This window comes from Orbicella faveolata, unplaced genomic scaffold (assembly GCF_042242905.1).
Source record: "Orbicella faveolata isolate gen_17 unplaced genomic scaffold, um_ofav_v1 contig_26, whole genome shotgun sequence".
Taxonomy (NCBI): domain Eukaryota; kingdom Metazoa; phylum Cnidaria; class Anthozoa; order Scleractinia; family Merulinidae; genus Orbicella; species Orbicella faveolata.
Window position 1 is genome coordinate 8,824,189 of NW_028301554.1, and position 23,632 is coordinate 8,847,820.

Genomic DNA, 23,632 nt, shown 5'->3' on the forward strand with positions numbered 1-23,632 from the left:
AAACTGGATGTCGGCGTTCTGTTCGTTTAGGTGGTCGTGAAAATCGTCAATTTCGTCTTTGTGAACGGCGGTAAAGGTGTCGTCAACGTAGCGTAACCAAAGCGGTATCGTTTGTCGGCAAGTTGCAAGGGCTCGTTCCTCCACGTGTTGCATCACAATTTCTGCGACAACAACAGAAACAGGCGACCCCATTGCTGTTCAATCACGTTCAACGGACCAGACTTATAAGATCATCGACTGACAAACACTATTCACTTGACTCTGAAGATGACTTCCGCTCAGGTTGTCGAAATGTCAGTCACCAACAACAGTTCTTTTCAGAACTACACTCACCCGGACGATCACACTATACGAACTACTGATACTCCTGGGTTCAAACCATTTACTGTGAAATGCCCTATTTATTACAAAGAAGCTAAGTGAATTTCCAACGTGAAATGTCCATTCCTGCTGCCGCCTCAATTCTGTTTTTCTTTCAATCGCCATCGGTTTCGAAATAGCAGATGGTAATTTGAAATGAGCACAAACTAACAGGGAAATAAAAATGTCAAAGACACGGACGAGTTCCAAAAAAATATATCAGAACGTTTAGCCATGCAGACCCTGTGACCAGTTAATGACTGTGGTTTAAAAAGTGCAAATACAAGATCTATAGAGCTAAAAATGTAAGCTCATCATTTCTAGGTTAATCTTTAATGATTGGCGTATACCAAGGAAAAAGTTGACTACATGTCGCTTGGTGCCGTCAAACGAGGTTAACTCCTACGCCTTTTGGTATTAGCTGTTTGGTCACGTCTGAAAATTGAAAGCATCGCACGATACAGTACTTACAACTTGCTTTCACATAACAAACGTTCTCAAAGGTGCAATTATTTTTTCAATTTTTATTTTTTTAAAATATTCTTTAGCATTCAAATGAATATATGAAATTTCATATATTTGAACTGCGGAGAACTGCACCGGTATCGCAGAGGTCATGAGTTCGAATCCCGTTCAGGCCTGAATCTTTTTTCAGGCTTTAATCTCACAACTGCTTAAGTTGTGTGTATAACTGCGATGATCAGTCATATCTTCACATATTTTAGCTTTGTTAATTTTCACTTTCCCTACAAACCCCTTACTTTTGTTCCAATTGCAAATTACCTTATGATGGGTAAAGTTAAATTTATCCTCAATCGATCGATACTACGCGTTCTCTTTTACAAGCATCTTTCTGTTTAATTTTTGGGGAAATTTATGCTACACATTTATTAAAGGAAACTTTTGAGACACCATCAGTTCATTACAAACTTTTCCGTTAGACCACCATCCTGGAGTATATGAATAACAAGCTTACTTAGCCATCTGTTTTAAGCAAATACAAGAAGCAAAACGTACTAACCATCATTTTAGCCCTTCAGTTAAGAATCAAGAGACAGAAAAAAAAAAAAAAAAAAAACAGCTGATGCTTCTCTGTTGATCAATCGTCAAATTTCAGGAATGTGATATAAGCTTCAGGATGGATGACGCATGTTAGTCACTGAATGAAAACTGACTTGAACAATGCGTTTTGTTTCCCAAAGGCATTAACCCGAAACAGGTATTCAGAAAAAATAGTAAAAGAGCTGTAATAAGAGCCCTTATTCCATAGCCGTAAGATAACCGAACCAGCTGACAGTTTAGACCTTTTGGTCCGTCACAGAATTTGTGACGGCGTTCATTACTAAGGGACCGTTCATTTTTTATGAGGTAGGGGGGGCTGGTGGGATTTGGGGGGGGGGGGCATGCGAAAAAAAATGGCTTTCGAGGGGGGCCCATCCCAAAAAATAAGGGGAAAAGGGGGGGGTCACGTGAAACATTTTAGTAAAACTTTAAAATGGCGTAATGTTTGAATATCAAAAAAATTGCTATAGAATAAACATAGAAGGCACGATACAAATTTATTACAAACTTTCCTTCTGCTTTAAAAAAACGTTTGGCGACAAAAAGCATTCGTAGCTACTGAAAAGAAGTATTTAACACTGTTATTTTTTAATGCAACTTTCAATGGCACTCATCGTCATCTCCGCTGTCGTCGAGTTCTTCGTCGCCGCTGGTGCTGCTATGGGAGTCTCTTTCACCAATGCTGCAAGAAGCAGCAATGCTTTCCGTCAGAGTGCACTCTTCAGGGTACATGAAGGTGTAAACATAATCTCTGACTTCCAGCTCAAGGTTGGTGGTGATTCTGCTTCTTGCAGCATTGGTGAAATAATTCCCTTCCAAGAGCTGTGCGATGTATCGCCCATCTCTTCTAAATATGGACGTGGCAACATCCTCAACTTTAAGACACTCTTCCGGGACGGCCGTTCCAGGAGGGTACACAAGGCATTGTGGAAGATCATTTCCTAACGGGTTTCCAACACAGATTCCATAAACTCGTTGGACGTTGTTTTCAGTCCGCTTCCTCTTTCTTTCATTTGACTTTCTGCGGTTTTCTTTTTTCCTTCTCCTTTTGTTGATGTGCTGTTTGAGTATGCCTTTGAATATGCTGTTATAATTGCTCTTCTTATTTTCTAGTGCTTCCATGTCCTGCGTGACCTTCGTCAACTTAGCTTCTGTACATTTGATCTGTTTTACATTAAAACTGTAGGCAAATTCTTCGCCCTGCTTTAAAGCAAGCCCATTGGACTGAAAGAGTGTGGAATCGTGTTTCTTTACATCTTTCAATGACATTCAACTTTTCCACCATTGCTCTGTGCTCTTTGATGGAGAAGTTCAGTTTTCTTCCATCACTGGACTTCAACTGGTACCCTTGCATGGAAAACTCACTCGCCCTTTCTGAACAGCCATCCGCACTTAGAAAGATTGCTTCTTTTGCTTGTAAGATGTCAAACTGCCTGGGTCGTTCAGCTGTAAACCTTTTCTTAAACGACTCGTCGCTTTCGCCATTATTGCGCATTTTGGAATGAGCCTCTTTCATGATGCTCATGTAGTAATTCGCTCTTTCCCCGATTGGATTAACAATATAAAGAAGAAAGAGCATGGAAGTGGCAGGCTGGTTTTATCTGACCCAGAGAGCGTTGCTCTATTTGCAGATAAGTTTATTGTCAAATCGAAGTTTGAGGTGGATTATCTTCAGCATCTTGAAGTGCTGGAATTTAAAAGGAAAAAGAGAGCAGAAGAAAAGGCAAAGTTAAGTAGGGACGCAAAAGATAAATCATATGAGGATTATCCTTGGACTGAGTTGTGCGAAGATCTAACCAAGCTTAAAAAGCTACGTGTTCCAGAACTAAACAAGTACTCAAACCACCACGGGCTGAAGCAGCATTTGAAAAGCAGCAAGAGTGAGAAAGTAAAGGCAATTGTAAGACATTCATGCTTGCAGCAGAAGAGTCCTCTCAGAGCTGGCCAACCAACACTGAGAAATGCCAGGACATTGACACAAAATGACAACAGGGCAAGTGCTGACAGCAGTGAAAGGGATGAAAGTGACAATGATGAGTATGACAGTGATGCCATTGACTCTGGGGGAGAAGATGACTCAAGTGACGTCATTCTTGCATTCATCAATTCAGATGAGGAAGATGCCAATGAGAGGTCAAATGCCACACGCTCAGGGCGAGCCACAACTAGGAGATCCGAAATTGACTTCTCTTTCTTTTGATTTGTTTTTTAAACAACAGCTCTCTGTCGTATAGCGATTGTAAATATTGTCTTCATAGTGAGCATAATAACGTGAAGTAGGGGGATACTAGAGAAATATTAAAAAAGTTGAAATCTGAATATTGTTTGTTCAATTTTTTTTTTTGGGGGGGGGGTCATCCCAAAAAATGACCGCTATAAGGGGGGGCCATGTGAAAAAATTGGTAAGCTGAGGGGGGGTCATGCGATTTTTAAATGGTGCTTCCCAAATCCCACCAGCCCCGCCCCCTCCCTCATAAAAAATAAACGGTCCCTAAACGTTTCTGAAAAAAAATTTTTTTTTCGTTCGCCTCTTTAAAACTAATACGGCCACGCTTTTGTTTTGTTTTACTTTCGTAAAGAAAAAACAAAACAACCGATCATTAGCATTTTAAGCTTCTCGTCATGGAGTTTTTCCGCAAAAAATGTTAAAATGATAAAGTCGATTAAGACATTAAGAGTGCCTGCCTGTAAAAATCAGACAAATTCTTAATTTCGCGGCAAGGGTCGAAAATTCGATTTCGCTAATATTCTTATGGCAGACAGGCTAGGGCATGACAAAAACTACTGGATAGTTTTTTTGGCAAAATATCCTTTTATTTCAAAGAAATATGCAAATTACCAAATTCCGTTCAAATCGTCATTTGACGCACCATTTTATTAAGCAAGTTTGAGAGCCTCGCATGCAAAACCACATCATTCTTCCGTCTTTAAAACACTCAAATATTTTTGTGCAATGTTTAAATGTGTACTGGGTTGATTTTAGGGAATGTTGCGTTGTCTTTTTGGGTGCAAAATAATTAAATTTCGAAGACATGTATTTCATTTACTTAAAAGTACTTCTTGAATATAATTAATTTTCACTATGTGCGAAACCTTCAAATGGATCAAGCTTCTGGTGGTTGAATCGCAGAAGGATGGTCTACAGATTCCTGTAAAAATTTCTCTGGGCAAATGATTGTGAGCGACGCGAGAGCTTTTCAAAGTACGTCAAAAATGCAAATATTTGACCATCCGTCGTCAAATTTCAATTTACGGGTTAGACGTATATTTTAGCATGCGCCACACGACTTGACCTATAATAAGTTGAAATAGACACAGAGCTGATTACTTCGAAATGTTCTAGCCTTATTTGTTGTAAAAGGCAGGTCCAAAGCCGATTTGACGTGTTTCTAGTCGATCTCTCACCATTCGTCGCACATAAAGCAGAAGTTCGTTTTTGTTTACACAAGGTTAACGTCCGATGTACATCGCCTACTGTCAACCTATTATTGGTCGAATACTATGAATCTGTGATCATCTTTCTGCGCTTATGAACATCACTGCATCTAAGTCTAAAACGGCTGAGTCATTTGTAGGTAGTTGCTTGCTTTACGCTTCGCCAAAATATTGCGTTTGATCGATTGCTGACCATTGCTGAAAAGCGTGTCGGCGCAGCACAATCTTACAGCCCTTATTTGTTTGTCACGCAATGCTGTCACGGCATATGCTGCACATTTTGATCTATTTTGTATAGAGTACTCTCGGGATAACTGAAACAATTTAATCATTGTTCATCTGTTTGTTCATATATATAATAATATGTGTATATTTATATAATCGCGTTCTATAGTGTACGTGGCGTCGGCCTACATCACGTTTGTTGTACGTTCTGACGTTTCAGACAACAGCTGATAAAGCTAGTGCCTGTACTCACTAGAATTTTAAGAAAATCGCCATAAGCAAATTATAGATCAATGAAGCAAGAACTAGCTGAAATAAAAATAGGAAATCACAACGTGTCTAATTCGTGAGAAAAATAAACTAAATTTAATTAGTAATTACGTGAGTAAATAGCCCAGGCCATGCCATTTTATTTGGCGTATTTTGTTTGCTTAGTGGCGAGGCATTGGTATGTTGTTGTCAATACAGTCCAAAATTATCGTGAGTAAAATATTATAAATAAAACACCTATTGACCGGTTACCTCCGCGGCCACCATTTGGTCATTCCGATAAGGGTTTCATTATTTTCTTTACCCCTATTAAGCGGCCACCCAAAATTTAAGAACTTTGTTTTGGAAAGGGCGATGGCAGATAAGAGTCTGAAATTGAAGGTGCATGACGAGTGATAATTCAAACACACGTCTATCATGATTGTCTTGAATGTTCAACAAGAAATTTATAGCCCGACAGTGACAAATTAAATATTCAAGGTACATCAACCTCTATTTACGCGGCTACCCCCATTAAGCGGTCACCACCCATTTCCCCGAGGGTAGCCCACTGTATTACATGTAAACCAAAAATAATTGCATAGCGCGAAAAGACCTAGGTATGAGTTTAGCGTTACAGTATTACGCAGGGCATGTAGGTAACGGTGGTCGAGTAAAAGATAACAACAGGGGCAATGCTAAACTATTCATTCTTTTCATTTCTTAATTCAATCTCTTCCTACTCAACGCGATTGTGTGCTCCCAGTGATTCTAAGCCTTACGGAGCCTTACGTATTAGGATAGAAATTGTCCTACCCCTACCCCCTAAAATGGGATGACAGCATTGCGTGACGAACAAGGAACCGCTGCAAGCAAGGATTCAAGCCATCAAACCATGATGATCAAACGTAATATTTTGGTGTAGTGCAAAGCAAGCAACTATCTACAAATGAGTCAGCCGTTTTAGACTTAGTTGCAGTGGTGATCATATGTGTCGAAAGAGGGTCACAGATTCATGGTATTCGACCGTTAAATAAGTTGACAGTTGGCGATGTACATCGGACGTTATGTAAACAAAAGCAAACTTCTGCTTTATGTGCGACGAATGGTGAGAGAAACACGTCAAATCCGTTTTGCACCTGCCTTTTACAGCAAATGAGGCTAGAACATTTCGAAATAATCAGCTCTGTGTCTATTTCAATTTAACATAGGTCAAATCATGTGGCGCATGCTAAAATATACGTCTAACCCGTAAATTGAAATTTGACGACGGATGGTCAAATATTTGCATTTTTGACGTACTTTGAAAAGCTCTCGCGTCGCTCACAATCATTTGCCCAGAGAAATTTTTACAGGAATCTGTAGACCATCCTTCTGCGATTCAACCACCAGAAGCTTGATCCATTTGAAGGTTTCGCACATAGTGAAAATTAATTATATTCACGAAGTACTTTTAAGTGAATAAAATACATGTCTTCGAAATTTAATTATTTTGCACCCAAAAAGACAACGCAACATTCCCTAAAATCAACCCAGTACACATTTAAACATTGCACAAAAATATTTGAGTGTTTTAAAGACGGAAGAATGATGTGGTTTTGCATGCGAGGCTCTCAAACTTCTGTAATAAGATGGTGCGTTAAATGACGATTTTAACGGAATTTGGTAATTTGCATATTTCTTTGAAATAAAAGGATATTTTGCCAAAAAAACTATCCAGTAGTTTTTGTCATGCCCTAGCCTATTTACCATGAAAATATTAGCGAAATCGAATTTTTGACCCTTGCCGAGTTATTTTCCATTTTTATGGACAGGGACTCTTAAGTCGATTGAGACATCTCATGTGAAAGATTAGTCCACAATGATTGATCCTACAACGGTTAAAAAACTACAAATTTGGTCATGATGTGCCACTTGCTCCTTAGTCTCACATGGTGCGGATTACAGAACTCTTATTTTCCCCATCAAGTAACGATACGTTATTATCGGCAAAGTGTAATCGACGTTTCAATCGTTCAGTGAAAGCTAAAATACGAGGAGCACAGCAGCGCTAACACTAGCTCAGGGAACGCGACTGGCCCATCAAGAATCTTTCCTTCCAAACTTTCGCACCGCTTTTATCTTGTTATCTGTGTGTATTGTTGTAGGAAACTTGCTTGCCATTGTTCTGTTTACAGTAAACAAGAGATATCGTAAAAGAAGTTTGCTTTTAGTCATCAATATGGCGTTTGCTGACCTGATGTTAGGAACAGTGGCTTTACCGATCTACATTTACCGCGTTGGGGCTCATTTTCAGCTTTGCAACGGAGGACGGATGGTGTTTTGGTATACTCTCTACCTGATTGTTGATACCTTTTTCAAGCTCGCTTCGTCAATTTCTGTGGCTTTTATATCTGGCGAGAGACTTTACGCAACATATTGGCCACTGAAGCACCGAACACTATCGATGCGAACATACCGCATTATCATCTTCATGGTCTGGATACTTGCTTTCCTTGTTACTACTGTCTGGACTACGTTGAATCTCTTTATTTCAACCCAACATGCTATATATCCCTTGACGATATACGCCTTACTTCTAATATTCATCATATGTGGCTGTAACATCGCCATTTGGAGAAAATTTCAACACGGAAGAGTCGCTTCAAAACAAAAAAACAGAACCTCACAAAAGAAACGCTTAACAACGTTTAACAAAGACCTTATTGTTTGTTTCTATTTTTGATTTGCTTTCGTGGCTCCCTATAACTATCATGCACTATGTAATCTTTGTCGGTCAAGTCCAGATAGATTCCAACTCGTTTGTCAATCCAGTTTTGTTCGCATTACGAATTCCTGAGTTTAGAGAAGCCCTGGTCTTGTGCTGCTTAAGAAGGCCAGTGGCGCCAGCGCCATCGCATTTATCAAAGGAAGAAATTGAAAAGACAGTTGTTGTGATCCCGGCGACACAGCGGAGAACATTTCCAAAAGGAAACAGTCACGTGCAACTGGCGTTTGAACAAGAAGTCAAGGATACTAAGCAGTGAAAAATTCTGTCATTTAAAGCTTGTACTCTCCACTCAATTATAAAATAAAGAACTTCTTTTTTTTTCTGTAAAAGAGCACTGAACATAAATCTCATTCTTATATCAGATACTGCTATCTAAAGAATATAATGTTTTGCAGAAGCGATCAAGAGAAAGCTGAATGCACAGATTTTGACTCTCGACCCCGTTTGTGCACCGCCCTTAACCACAAAACAAAACAAACTTTAACTCTGTAAAATGCTATTTAACTTAATCCTAAAAGGTTTTAACTGAAGGCAAAAAGTATTTCTTAAAATGCTTTGCGGGATTTCCTAACCGATAATTATTCCGCTGAATACAAACATAATTTTGCGGTTGGTCAAAATAACGAGATTAAGAAAGAAAATTCAAGGGTTCTTGTGAATAGTATGGTAAACACATCTTAAAGTATTTAAGCCGAAATTATGAGGAAAAACAATAAAATAACGAGCGGTCCAAAGTATGTTCTCAAATCCTGTCCATAACAGTTATTCCGCGCGTCTAGTCACCGTCAGACACTCACTCTTATTTTGATTTTGCCGACGATTTTCGAGTGTTCGTCCCTGCATCTTCAATACACTTGCCGAATTCATTATAGACTGGTACTGAGTGTTTCTTTCAGCGTACAGATCTGAATTGGAAGCTTTGCGACAAATTTATCACAGCCAAAGACAATGATAAAAGAGTTTCTTTGCTTCCACTATTCTTCATTTACCAATTTTGATGTCCATTTCCGAACTGATTACACTGTCTCCAAAACAATTATATCTTTTACAAGCACGTTTTTTTTCTTTTTTTCTTTGAGTGAAACAAATATAGTGTTCAGTCAACTTGCAGCTGGTTGAGCTAATGTTTAATAAAGTTGCATTTCTTTCTCCCTTTTATAACCAATACGAAATTGTAGGAATCACTTTACCTGCAAAACCGAGAATTTTTTATTCTAAATCTGCGTTACGTTGTGGTCAGTATTATATAATTATCAACTTCCTGCATAATGCTTTGGGAAAATTTATTCTACAGCTTCGTTTAAGACAAAGAACTATTTACATACGTTTGACAAAACCTTCAGTTCATTATAAACTTTTACGCTTGCCCCACCTGGAGTATATTTTAAGCTGGTATAAGCAGAAATACAAACTATTCAACATTCAGCACTTTGTTTTTAAAAATCCTCCAGATGAAAGGGTGTCTGGAAAACCCGAATAGCGAATAGCGAATAGTCGCGAATAGCGAACAGCGAATAGTCCCGAATAGCGAATAGCGAATAGTACGAATAGTGCGAATAGTCTTGAATAGTGCGAATAGTGGCGAACAGTCTCGAATAGTGGCAAAAAGTGGCAAATCGTAGCAAATAGGGTAACTACTATCTCGCCGTCAACCTCGCAGCAACGTAGGATGGGATTTTCCCGCTAAAAAGCACAGACGCTTAACAGGACAAAAGATGTTTCTAAACGTAATTTCTTCTGTTTTAACCGCTGCAAAAGCATAAATACGTCTTTATTAGGTTATCCTTGTGTTTTCTGTTTTCTTAATGTCGGCGATGAACAGCCCTAGCCTGAGTCCGGAGAAGAAAAGGTGATAAATTCACTGAAATTCTGTTGCTTATTTGGATAATTAATATGCGCAGGATATTAGATCTAAAGCGATGACTATTGAGGACTATTCGTCACTATTCGCCACTTTTCGTGACTGTTCGCCACTATTCGCACTATTCGAGACTATTCGCACTATTCGGGATTATTCCCTATTCGCTATTCGCGACTATTCGCTATTCGCTATTCGGGACAAGAATACAACATTGCCGTGCTGCTAGAATTATTTTTGGCTTTCCACCGGACATGCCAACAGTTGACGTTTTAGCTACCGTTAAGTGGAACACTTTAGCATATATGTATAAACGTTCTTTAATTAAACTTTTTTTCAAGGGTTATCAGGGAATGCTCCCTAGCACTTTGGCTGAAAAGTTGATTATCCACGGCGACAGACCTTCTTCACGACTGAAGCATGGGCTGATAGTACCGAGTTTTGCCTCCAAATACGTTAAAAACTCCATTTCCTATAGAGGGGCTGTCCTCTGGAACGCTATAGGGCGAACTAATAGATCGATACTAGAGAGCACAGACCTGAACTCTGTTTTGAAGAATGTTGTTAATTGTAACACTTTTAAGGAATTTAATTTGAATGTTTTAGCCCCACAAATAATTAACAAAAGATCGGAGAATTTTATTTATTTTTAACTATTGATCTCATTCGTTGTTATCAAAATTATATTTTTTATAAGAATTACTTAATTATTGTATTAATTTTTTATTAACTGCATTATTTATCTATTAATTGTAGTTATTTTATGTATCTTATTAGTACACGACCCCACAAGCTTGTTAGCTTTGACGTCTTTTATCGTGTATAAATAAAGGCTGTATGTATGTATGTATGTAGGTTTTCCAGACACCCACTGATTTTGTCTGGACCAAGCGGGAATCGAGGCACGGGTACTAAGTAGAGCCTTGTCTCGATTGTATCGGCATGAGGTTCGTGTCACTTGTTTAGTACCAAAAAGTCCACTGCCAGACCAAACAAGTGTAATGCATCCGTAACGCTGGATCAAGTAGACAGGATACATTTTCACTTACAGTAATTTTACGAAGAAAATTCGATTTGCCTAGTCTCCTTCGCAGCCGATATTAGGGTCGTCAGGCAACGCTTCTCTCCACTAACTATTAGTGGGGAGAAGAGTTGCGTGACGACCCTAATAACGGCTGGGAAGGAGATTACGATCTGCCTCAATCTGGCCCGATTTGACACTTATTGACAATTATTTTTGTGATTCATACCTGTTCGCTTGTTTCCAGAAAGTGTGCATTACATGATGGCTTCTTCATCGGCTCATTGTGTAGCCTGTATACATCCACTCGAAAAAAATCGAGGAAAAGGAAACTGCCCTAAGAGAGGTTAGGTCTTCAGTTAATTAGTAACAGCCTCTTGACTGACAACTGACAAATAGACAATCAAAATTTGAACTGATAACTGACATTTGCGCCCCTCCTCCGCACCCCCCCCCCCCCCTTCTCTCCCCCATTGAGACCCTCTTATTTTGCCTACACGAGGACTTTTAACTCCTGCCAGAAATTCAAGTTGTGCTGATGCTTCCAGTCTGGCCAAACCGCGGAGAGATATAGTGTGGCCACTGTTTTTAAATGATAGTTCCTGTTTTATCTACGGTGATACATATACATCTGTAGATTCCCGACGGCTACAGTCATGCCTGCTCTGGTCCATTAACTGTGAGTCGGGCAATATGCGCAACACCCTTGTTTTTCTTAGCCCGTTCACAAGTAGTTTACTGATTTCTGTTTTGCCTTTCCCCCGTCCTTTCTCATGTCTACCCCCTGTTTGTTAACCTGTGAGTTTACTGCTCTTCATGCCAGCTGCTCTGCACTGTTCATAGCTGCGTCCTCCATCAACATTATACAAATTTCTGCAATGTTCCTCGGTTGTTCCAGTTCCCGCATCCGTTTGGTTCCAGACCTCACACCAGTCCACGCATATTCAATGGTAACCACAACCATAAACAAATAAAGTCAGATTCAACACAGGTAACATTAACTTATATTTTGATATATTTAAGCTTAAACCAGTATATTGGCAGGCAATTAGCTACAACAAGATATGTAGCAGTCTCAAATTCAGCTTTTTATCTTTACTAATGTCAATAGCCAACTGGTTAGGCAACCAACAGCTAGCAATGTTAACATGATTAATGCGCCTCCATTTTCAATACCGCTTCCGAGTTCAGTTTCTAGCATTGCACACAACTAGCGCAACTTTACTTGTTTACGTCTAAATAACCGTCCCTGATGGACCTGTGAGACAAGAAAAATCTGACAAGGGCTGGCTACCTTTCTATCTTTCCCGCCTCCTCCTACTTAATGATGTTGTCTTTTTCTCTCTTTTTATCTACAAATTACTTCTCGTGTATTACTAACATTTTAAAACAACATTGAACGGATATGGGTTAATAAGTGGATAAGCACAAGGTTTATAATTTTTTGTTTGTAGTATTTGAAGAAAGATGGTTATCTGCGCAATTCTTGAGTTTGTCTCAGCTAGAATTCTATAGGATTAAAGTCTGGATTACATGCATATATAGTGATTTTGTTTTCTTTTTCAAGTTAAACATGGCCTTTTAAAGTTGAAAGTTCTCGTCCATAGTGCATTATCCTGTAGACCTTTCTGTCTCTTTCTTATCCGCTGTGTTCATCAGCGTTAACGGGCACGTTGTGGTAGGAGCGTGACTCATCATGCTTGTCCAAGTCACAGTATGGTACATCCCTCGTCATGATCACCTCCAGTCGATTAATCAACTCAGAGAAACTGGGACGAGAGGATGGATCTTCATTCCAGCACTCAGACATCAGCTCATATCTATCATGGATTAGAAGATGACAAAAGGTTAAATAGCTGCATTGAGGAACAAACCCGATCAATCTACAATATTTGTCAAAGCCAACTTGAAATATATCACAACGCTAAATCAGTCAACAACTCCTTATTGTTTTAGAGCCCCCCTAGACAGCAGTGGTCAGGGTTTAAAATAAACGTTATGTAAATTTGGACGGATATATTTCATATTACAGATCCTTTGCAGATATTTAATTTAAGCCACTGTATGTAGATAACATTGGTTGTTCGCATATCGCGAAGTGTCCGCAGTTTAAAAACGACAATATTTCTCAGATACGGTATTCGTAGTCTTCATGAATGGCTGTCCTCTATAGCTACTTTTAGTAGCAGCATTACCAGTTGTTTTGATACGAAATAAATACATATACATATATATATATATATATAAAGTTAAGATGCTTCGAGCCAACAGGGATGCCACGCGCCAGAAGGATCCAAAAGGATTCGTAGTCCAAACCTCGAGTAATGAAATTTGTAGGCAATTGTGGAAAACGAGGACGGACAACTTCGAGCGAAAAAAAAAATATATATACAGTAAAAAGTCTAAGAAATCTTAAAAGTTTAAAAATTTAATAAAAATAAACGTTTCGGTCAAAGACCTTCATCAGTTGCAGTGCAAGTGAATAATAAATTACAATAACCTTAAATAAGTTTACAGTATAAAAAATGACATAATATTACAAAGATGATTACATAACAGGGCGTGGTAACACATGAAAACGAAAAAATTAACCAATGATAAACAATCGGTGATTACTAAGCGGGATACTAGGACAATGCGGTACAAAACTCAAAAGACACAAACCAAATAAGAATAAATAATCGAATGTAATACAAATAAGATTAATATCAAAAAAGTAACGCGATTCGTCGAGTCAGCCGAAAGTGTGAAGGGACCCGCGTGTAAAATATTCAATGTTCAAAAAAGGCAGTCCCAAAATCCCCAAACAAAGCCCTTGAAACTATGCCGCGGCAAGGCACAACAGGCGCCCTAAACAGGGCCCTTAAACAACAATAATGTAATAAATTCCCCGATGGGGGCCCCTGAGAAAACCTAGCGCTAACAAAGCTAACAAGATCCAAGGTCAGGGCCTTTGAACACCTGAACTAAGATAACCGCCAAATTTGCAAGTTATTTTTGCGCTAATTGTAGTTTATTCGTTTTTTCGAGTGGAATTCCTGACGTTTATTCAAGCCAAAAGGTGCCAGAGAGAACAACTGTGCACTCCAATATGCCTCTTTAGTGATTAAAAGCTTTTCGATGTTACTTGTATTGTTTGCATTTATCTGCACTTGATCAATACACTGGAAAGAAAAGTCGTTTAAGTCGTGCGGTGTTCTGTTGAAATGCACCGCTACCTCACAAGTCTTTTTCTTGGTCAACATAGCAGACTTGTGGTTGCGAAATCTAACTCTAAAATCTGTTGTTGTAGAGCCAATGTATTGTAAGTTACATTTCTTACACGAAGCCAAATAAATGACATTTTTTGAATCACAGGAAAGTTTCAATCGTATCTTATAGCTCTTGCCTGTTTGAAAACTTTGGAAAGAATTTGATTCAACAAAGTAGTTGCGACAGAGGTCACATCTTGTTCTTTTGCATTTAAAGCAGCCCTTAACCTCAACAACCTCTTCAACCTTAGTGTTAGAGCCATAACGAGATGGCGCTAACAACTCCTTAAGGTTTTTAGATCTTCGAAAAGAGGCTATGATGGAATTTGGCGGAAAAAATTCTTTTAATTTGGGGTTGGATTCCAAAATGCCTAGGTGTTTTCTGATGATGCGACCAACATCAGGTAAATTTGGATTAAATGTTGTTACAAATGGAAACAATTTCTTCTCAGCTTTGGCACGAGTTCTAAGTAAGTCAGTTCTAGATGTAGTTAAGGCTTTAGAAAATTAATCTTCCACTAGTTTTGTGGAATAACCCTGATTGACTAGATAACCCTTATATTCAGTTGTTCTCTCGGCAAGAAATACTTGTTCAGAGCAGTTTCTCTGTAACCTAGTTGCTATGCCATAAGGGATAGCCTTGAAAACGTGTTTGGGGTGAGCACTTGATGGTGGAAGATACAAGTGGCTATCAGTTGGCTTTGAATAAACGTCTGTCTGGATGAAACCCCCGATGAGATGTAAAGTTAAATCTAGCACGTGAAGCTCGCGTTCAGAAAAAACTAATTCAAATCTAATGGTAGGATATAGGGAATTTATAAAGTCAGTAAACTCATGCAGTGCAGGAAGGCCTTGTTGCCAGAGATCAAAAACATCGTCACGGTATCGCCACCATAAAGTCGGCTTTATGAGGCCAGAAAATTTAGCTTGATAATCTATTTCCCCCATGGCAAGATCCGCGTAACTACAGGCGTTCTTTGGGCCCATGGCTGTGCCATGAATTTGCAGGAAAAAGTTTTCCTTAAAAACCGAGTGATTGCTCTTCAAACAAATTTCTACTGCTTCTAAAATGCAATTAGTGGATGGAAGCTGGTTTTCTCTGGCATTCAGTGCCTTCTTTACTGCAGTAAGACCGAGTTGATTATCTATGTTAGGGAACATTGACACAACATCCCAAGAAACTAAAAGGGTGCCTTCGGGAAAAGGGCCACTCCTGTTAAGATCCTCAATTCTATTAAGTAAATCGGTCGTATCCTTGATGAAAGATGGCAACTTACGAGCCAACGGTTGCAAGTAAAATTCACTGAAGGCTGAAAGATTTTCTATGGCCGTACCACAACACGATGTGATAAGCCTGAGTGGATTCCCTGCTTTGTGGGTTTTAATATTACCGAAGGCGACCCCTGGTTTGGCTTTTTTGTTAATTATCCAATTAGCTAATTGGTCTGAAATTTCACCTTTTTTGACCCATTTGTTGCACCAACTTTCAACTACAGCCAAATGCCTATATGTGGGATCTTCCTGTAAGGATTTATAATGGAGCTGGTTGTGAAGCTGGCCAAACATTTTATCCTCGTATTTCCCTTTATCAATTAAGACGAAACGAGAACCCTTATCTTGTATCCGAATTACTACATCAGAATTTCTAAATTGCTTTAACGCAACCCGTTCCCCTTTGGTTAAATTATCTCTAGCTGATTTAATGTTGCGAGGGTTTATCAAATCACGCCTAACACTAGATAGAAAAAGTTCAAGTTCTGGATACCTTGATGGCGGTGGCTTCCATTTCTTTTCCTTTGGGACTTGAGGAAGGTGACTAGGTGGTTCTTGGCTATCCTCAGGATTGCTTTCAATGAAAAATACTGCTGTCCGCAAGCGGGCTTCAAAAGCTTCCAAATCATCATATACACGCTGCCAATCAACATCTTTTGGCATGGGGCAGAAAGATGGTCCTTTCTTGAGTAGATTGGTTTGGTCTTGATTGATGGACTGGCTTGAAAGGTTGATGGGATCCAACTGATCTGATTCGCTAGCAGTCGTTCTAACAGGCCTCCTGCGCTTTCGACGAAAAAGTTTTCGTTTCCTCAGTAGCCTGTGTAGCCCGTGGAAACGACGGTTTTGTGTGGCGGTTATAGTGGGTAGATCTATGGTGTTACTGGATGAAAGTAATTCCTGATCTAACGGAATTGTTTTTAACAACTTTCTTTGCTCGCGTTCTTTCAAAATGCGAAGTAGGTTGAAGTTTTCCGTTTTCAGGCCATTCCAGATATAGTTCGCAGAGCCAGAATTAATGGATGAGAAGATTTGTTCCCTACAGGATTGGAGCTTTCGTTGTAGACAATCGACTTTGTTCCGCGAGGCTTGTAAGACAGCAATAGAATTGAGAATCTTAACAGGAGTGGCCCTTTTCCCGAAGGCACCCTTTTAGTTTCTTGGGATGTTGTGTCAATGTTCCCTAACATAGATAATCAACTCGGTCTTACTGCAGTAAAGAAGGCACTGAATGCCAGAGAAAACCAGCTTCCATCCACTAATTGCATTTTAGAAGCAGTAGAAATTTGTTTGAAGAGCAATCACTCGGTTTTTAAGGAAAACTTTTTCCTGCAAATTCATGGCACAGCCATGGGCCCAAAGAACGCCTGTAGTTACGCGGATCTTGCCATGGGGGAAATAGATTATCAAGCTAAATTTTCTGGCCCCATAAAGCCGACTTTATGGTGGCGATACCGTGACGATGTTTTTGATCTCTGGCAACAAGGCCTTCCTGCACTGCATGAGTTTACTGACTTTATAAATTCCCTATATCCTACCATTAGATTTGAATTAGTTTTTTCTGAACGCGAGCTTCACGTGCTAGATTTAACTTTACATCTCATCGGGGGTTTCATCCAGACAGACGTTTATTCAAAGCCAACTGATAGCCACTTGTATCTTCCACCATCAAGTGCTCACCCCAAACACGTTTTCAAGGCTATCCCTTATGGCATAGCAACTAGGTTACAGAGAAACTGCTCTGAACAAGTATTTCTTGCCGAGAGAACAACTGAATATAAGGGTTATCTAGTCAATCAGGGTTATTCCACAAAACTAGTGGAAGATTAATTTTCTAAAGCCTTAACTACATCTAGAACTGACTTACTTAGAACTCGTGCCAAAGCTGAGAAGAAATTGTTTCCATTTGTAACAACATTTAATCCAAATTTACCTGATGTTGGTCGCATCATCAGAAAACACCTAGGCATTTTGGAATCCAACCCCAAATTAAAAGAATTTTTTCCGCCAAATTCCATCATAGCCTCTTTTCGAAGATCTAAAAACCTTAAGGAGTTGTTAGCGCCATCTCGTTATGGCTCTAACACTAAGGTTGAAGAGGTTGTTGAGGTTAAGGGCTGCTTTAAATGCAAAAGAACAAGATGTGACCTCTGTCGCAACTACTTTGTTGAATCAAATTCTTTCCAAAGTTTTCAAACAGGCAAGAGCTATAAGATACGATTGAAACTTTCCTGTGATTCAAAAAATGTCATTTATTTGGCTTCGTGTAAGAAATGTAACTTACAATACATTGGCTCTACAACAACAGATTTCGCAACCACAAGTCTGCTATGCTGACCAAGAAAAAGACTTGTGAGGTAGCGGTGCATTTCAACAGAACACCGCACGACTTAAACGACTTTTCTTTCCAGTGTATTGATCAAGTGCAGATAAATGCAAACAATACAAGTAACATCGAAAAGCTTTTAATCACTAAAGAGGCATATTGGAGTGCACAGTTGTTCTCTCTGGCACCTTTTGGCTTGAATAAACGTCAGGAATTCCACTCGAAAAAAAGAATAAACTACAATTAGCGCAAAAATAACTTGCAAATTTGGCGGTTATCTTAGTTCAGGTGTTCAAAGGCCCTGACCTTGGATCTTGTTAGCTTTGTTAGCGCTAAGTTTTCTCAGGGGGCCCCATCGGGGAATTTATTACATTATTGTTGTTTAAGGGCCCTGTTTAGGGCGCCTGTTGTGCCTTGCCGCGGCATAGTTTCAAGGGCTTTGTTTGGGGATTTTGGGACCGCCTTTTTTGAACATTGAATATTTTACACGCGGGTCCCTTCACACTTTCGGCTGACTCGACGAATCGCGTTACTTTTTTGATATTAATCTTATTTGTATTATATTCGATTATTTATTCTTATTTGGTTTGTGTCTTTTGAGTTTTGTACCGCATTGTCATAGTATCTCGCTTAGAAATCACCGATTGTTTATCATTGGTTAATTTTTTCGTTTTCATGTGTTACCACGCCCTGTTATGTAATCATCTTTGTAATATTATGTCATTTTTTTATACTGTAAACTTATTTAAGGTTATTGTAATTTATTATTCACTTGCATTGCAACTGATGAAGGTCTTTGACCGAAACGTTTATTTTTATTAAATTTTTAAACTTTTTTTTAGATTTCTTAGACTTTTTACTGTATATATATTTTTTTCGCTCGAAGTTGTCCGTCCTCGTTTTCCACAATTGCCTATATATATATATATATATATATATATATATATATATATATATATATATATATATATATATATTCATTCATTCATTCATTCAAGCGAGCCACGTGCATTCCAATTTGTTAGTACCGGATAATTGCTTGTTTTCAAGTATCAGCCCTATTTCGAAAGAGGGACTACTGATCTCAACGCAATTCAGTTACTTACACTTCATCACAACACATGTCAGGCCTTTCCATGCGATATCCAGTCTTCAAAAGTTGACACAGCTCTCGATTGGTTAACGTTGGATACGGCACACCACCTGAAATGCATACAAAAAAAGCAAAAATAAGTCATAAGAAAGTAAGTAAACAGTAAGTGTCACATGAGGAAAACTGACATAAATTCTCGTCTTAACATCAGGAAGTAAATGTTGCACACTACTTTAATCACGCGATAACAACTACTAAAATACGTTAACAAAACGTTTCTCCTCGACTGTCGTTTCTTACTATCTTGTTTTTTCTCGTGGGAACCTTTTCTTAATCCCATAATAATCACTTGGGCTAGTCCCAGTTACTCTCGTCTTTTTAGTTAGTCCCAGTTACTCTCGTCCTGCTTGCTACATAATAACTAATTTCTGAAAGAAAAAAAGAAAAAAAGACTTGAATGAAAATTAAAAAGTATATTTTTTTAACTTACCCATGGTGGCCATTTCCCAAAGAAGTATTCCAAAGGACCAGCTACATGAAAATAAAATAAAAAAAGATCAATAAACGCTGTTGTGTAATTACTGTACATGTACTCAACACAACTAAGATTTTAAGGAGTTCTCTTTTTTAGTCCATGTATTATAATGACAACCTGCCCCGCGAGCAACTTCAACGCTTCTTTGCTGCTCTCCAAACTTCCCGCAAATCACAACTCGATGATACACGCTAAATTCTCGAAAGAACAGGTTGTACTTCTCCATGTGTACATCTGAGGGTTAAGGAAAAGGCTTTGCTGTCACACAGAAAGATTGACTTACACATCACTCTTGATGGTGTAAATGTTGTCATTAATTGATTCTGGGGCCATCCATTTCACAGGAAGCTTCTTTGTATTCTTTCCACTGTACAAGTCCTCGTAGATTTCTCGCATCAATCCAAAGTCTGACACTTTGACTCGGTTATCAGTGCCAACCAGAATATTACGCGCTGCAAGGTCACGATGAATGAAGCCTTTCTCTGCGAGATGATTCTAAAAAATTATGAAAGAATTACAAGAGCACGATTTATTTATAGAAGTAAAGATCATGATTCTTTTTTTTTTTTTTTTGTTTTTTGTTGCTGAATCACGTATTAAAACTTTGTTTGAAATTACCAGTAAAGGAGGCATGCGAGACCCATCTCAGTTTCAGATGATTTGTTTACAAAACCTTTCTTGCGGAGGTCGACAGTCACAGCTAGAAAGTATTTTTATACTTTATCTCATTTCCAATTAGCTATATTAATACCTACCATTCCCTTTACTATTTGCCAAGCAAAAGAAAGCAGCTTTTGAGTAGTAAAGCTGTCTGCGCCTTCGTCGTTATCATCATCAATATTTTCATTTGATATCAATATGGCCGCATCGTTGCTCTTGCCCTGTGATGTCGATGACATCGACATCTGTTCCATGCTTTTCTGCTCCATAAAATCGTTACAGTTGCCTTCGTCAGGGTCGGCTTCATCATCATCAATATTTTCAGATGGCATTAGTATAGTGGAAACGTTGTCTTTTCCCTGTAATGTCGTTGGCATTGATAGTACCTCTATTTTTTCCTGGTTCAGAAAAGAATTATTGTCTCCTTCCTCTTTCTCACAGTCATCATCATCAATATTTTCAGTCGATATGAATATGGAGGCAGCCTTGCTGTTTTCCTGTAATGGCGATGATATCGGCATCAGTTCGATAATTTCCTGATCCAGTGAATCATTACTCTTTTCCTGAATGAAGAAGGCGAAAAAAAAAAAAAAAAAAAAGAACGTAACGTAGCAAGTAATGGTAGTAAACTAAGCGTTTGTAAATTATTCCGTTATTCATATTTTGGGTAGGGAGGGAAGGATAGAAAATGTGGCGCTTATTTCAAACCTAATGTAGCGTGAGCTTTTGGTGAGTTTCTCTTATATTGATTGGAAAACATTTGTAGTGATATGTTGAAGTTGCGCTTGCTATACAATTATTTTTTTCTCAGTTTTGATTTTGGTTTTAACGTTTGTTTTTTTTTTACATTTCTTCCACTTCTGCTTTAGCTATAGCATTTTTAATACTTCATCATACTCGTAATACTTTTTAGAATATATCTAATAATTTTGATTTCTACTGCCAGTTTGGCTATGTTGACCTAACTGATCTCATCATATTTGGCACATGACCACAAATGAAATAAACATTCGTGGATACACATCATTTAAATTTCATTACCATACATAAGTGCATGTACGTTTCTGGATACCAATCCAAATAATAATATGCGCATAGACCAATGAATTTGTCGTTTAATTCTTTGTTATAATCTTCGTAAATGTAGTTTCAAGAGCTAAAACTGTCATGGAAATAAACAATAGAAAAGCGAACACTTTCGCTTTTCAATTACTTACTTCAGCAAGATTCTCAGCGAAAAGAGTTCCATCAAGGATGATAATTCTTTTATCTCGTGACGGAGTCGATTCCATCATCAGCAAAGTTTGCTTTAGCCGTGGTTGACCTTGATCGATCCCATCCTGAGTATCATCTTCTTTTTCCTGAATGGGAAAAATATTGACCTACCGTGAAATACGTGTATTTCAATACCCTTATTTCGCGGTAGGTCAATATTTTACAAAATCTCTCTCTTTTAACAAAAAAAACAAAAAAAACATCGAGAGGTCAGAGCTGAAATGTTATTTCGGACTGGATTGTTGGGGGGAGGGGAGGGCGAGGTGAAGGGGGAGTTCAAAGATTGGGAAAATTTTTGTGAGAGCAGAGGGACTAGAGGGGGATAGCTCTTTTATCTCCGGGATTTTAAAGTACCATCGAAACACTCTAGTTCCTTCCTTTATAGGATATTTCTTGGCTATTTATCCAATTTATCCATACGGGGATATTCCTGCTATTTAAATGCAGTTAAATTGATCACGTTTTAATATTTTTCTTACATCTGTCAACTTTTCTTTTCACGTAAAATGAAAATTTAATACTCTTTCAAACTTTCCTATTGAAATTTTGACGTCAGGCCTACATCATTTTTCCAAAACAAATTTGAAGAGAATATTTGCCTAATATTATAACGAAAAATTGGAGATTTACGATAATATATTCTAAAGTAGTACTCAAGCTGTTTCTTACCTGAGAAAGCTGTCCAGAGGACATGGCGATTTCTTTGTTAACTTGGAAACCGCCAGGAACAGCCAAGGCCCGATTTTCACCCTGAAGCTCTAGTTTTCCCTGTTAAATATGCATTAAAAGTTAATATTTTAATCCATATTTATATTTTTATTCATACACTCACCCATTCGTTTGTTCGTTCATTTAATCTATTCAATCATTTGTCCGTCCGTCTGTCCCCCATTCCTTCCTTCCTTCCTTCTTTCCTTCTTTCATCCATCCCACCACCAATTTTCCTACTCACCCCCTGCTCACCGATCAATACACTCCGACAGTCGGCTATGTGACATATTAATTGACAGGTTATTTTCTATTAAGCCTTAAATATTTGATTGCAGATACACACGATACACTATACCACATTCCCCATCCCTCAGGTTACATACTGGTGGAGTCAAAGGCCTCAGAACTTTTAGTCGCCACTCCATCTCACCACTCACGTTCTTGAAGCCCAAAACATATCTGATTAGAATAGGGTTTAATGTAAGGCACCTACTTGGCTACAGTCGCTCATTTCTTTTTGAGCATTGAATATTTCCTTGTCGTGGTAACATTTCTTCTCCTCGTTACCCCCAGTGCCTTGGTTTCGATTGATCTAGAATACAATGAACACGATTAGGTCATAAATAACTAGCACGATTGGTCTAAACGTGGAAGTAATTTAGTTCAAGATGAGGGCTGAACATCATCGACTGGAAATCTTATTATATTTAAAACTCAACGCAGCCTCCTTGGGAGACAACTAGCCATGGAAATCCTATAGCTGCATGTTAAACTGTGAGTTTTGATAGATTTGCAAGAGCCCCGTATAATTAGCACGAACTGTCTCGTGAAGGACTACACTACTGGCCTACCTTTAAATCCATTACTACCAAACACTTGAGGCAACATCGAATTGTTTAAACATTCCTTTGGAAAACGTCTTACCGATCGCCTCCTGCGTCGTAACCACTGCAACAGATCACCAAACGGAACGTACTCTACCACCAGGAACTTGTGTTCCTGCAAAGTGCAACAACCAACCAGGGATACAATATTCTGGTGTGCACCCAACTGCTTCATCTGTTCTATTTCCTGCAAGAACTCTTCTTTTTGTTCTTCGCTCGGATCATCTAGACACAAATGATGTAGTTAAATTCCTATTTGCTACGAATATAAGATTTTAAAACCAGATTCAAAAATCAATCAGCCATCTATTAGGCTTTGTTTCAGTCACGGTCGGAGTGCATTCCGACAGGAAACTCAATTGCGTTTCATACTCACAACTACCTGCTCTCTAATTTAGGGATAATGGGACATGAAAAGAAAAAAAAACAAGGCGACAGATGATTATATAGTTTTTAATGATATCCACACTATAAAGGGAAATGGCTCAGTTGTGTTGTTCGTAATGCCACCTTAAGCTTAAGACTGGGGAGATACAACTTGCAATCTGATTGCAAAAGACCAAATGCGACCGATCTGTAAAGGGTTAAAGGAGCTCAGTCACGGTTTGCGCATATTGAGAAGTTTTGCCTCAATTTTTCAAATTC

At 38.6% G+C, this 23,632-nt stretch overlaps 1 protein-coding gene and 1 pseudogene across 1 annotated transcript in view; both read right to left on the reverse strand.

Moving 5' to 3' along the window:
- Positions 1-11,972: 11,972 nt before the first annotated feature.
- Positions 11,973-23,632, reverse strand: part of LOC110064406 (uncharacterized) — a 35,411-nt gene continuing 23,751 nt past the window's right edge. Inside the window, exons 7-15 of the mRNA XM_089296173.1 lie at positions 23,028-23,212; positions 22,597-22,695; positions 22,062-22,160; positions 21,329-21,478; positions 20,213-20,680; positions 19,741-19,952; positions 19,413-19,453; positions 18,936-19,032; positions 11,973-12,800 (exon numbers count right to left, since the gene is read on the reverse strand). Coding sequence (XP_089152299.1) covers positions 12,620-12,800; positions 18,936-19,032; positions 19,413-19,453; positions 19,741-19,952; positions 20,213-20,680; positions 21,329-21,478; positions 22,062-22,160; positions 22,597-22,695; positions 23,028-23,212 — 1,532 coding nt within the window. The 3' untranslated portion in view covers positions 11,973-12,619. The remainder of the gene's footprint in view (positions 12,801-18,935; positions 19,033-19,412; positions 19,454-19,740; positions 19,953-20,212; positions 20,681-21,328; positions 21,479-22,061; positions 22,161-22,596; positions 22,696-23,027; positions 23,213-23,632) is intronic.
- Positions 13,983-16,427, reverse strand: LOC149108037 (uncharacterized; annotated as a pseudogene).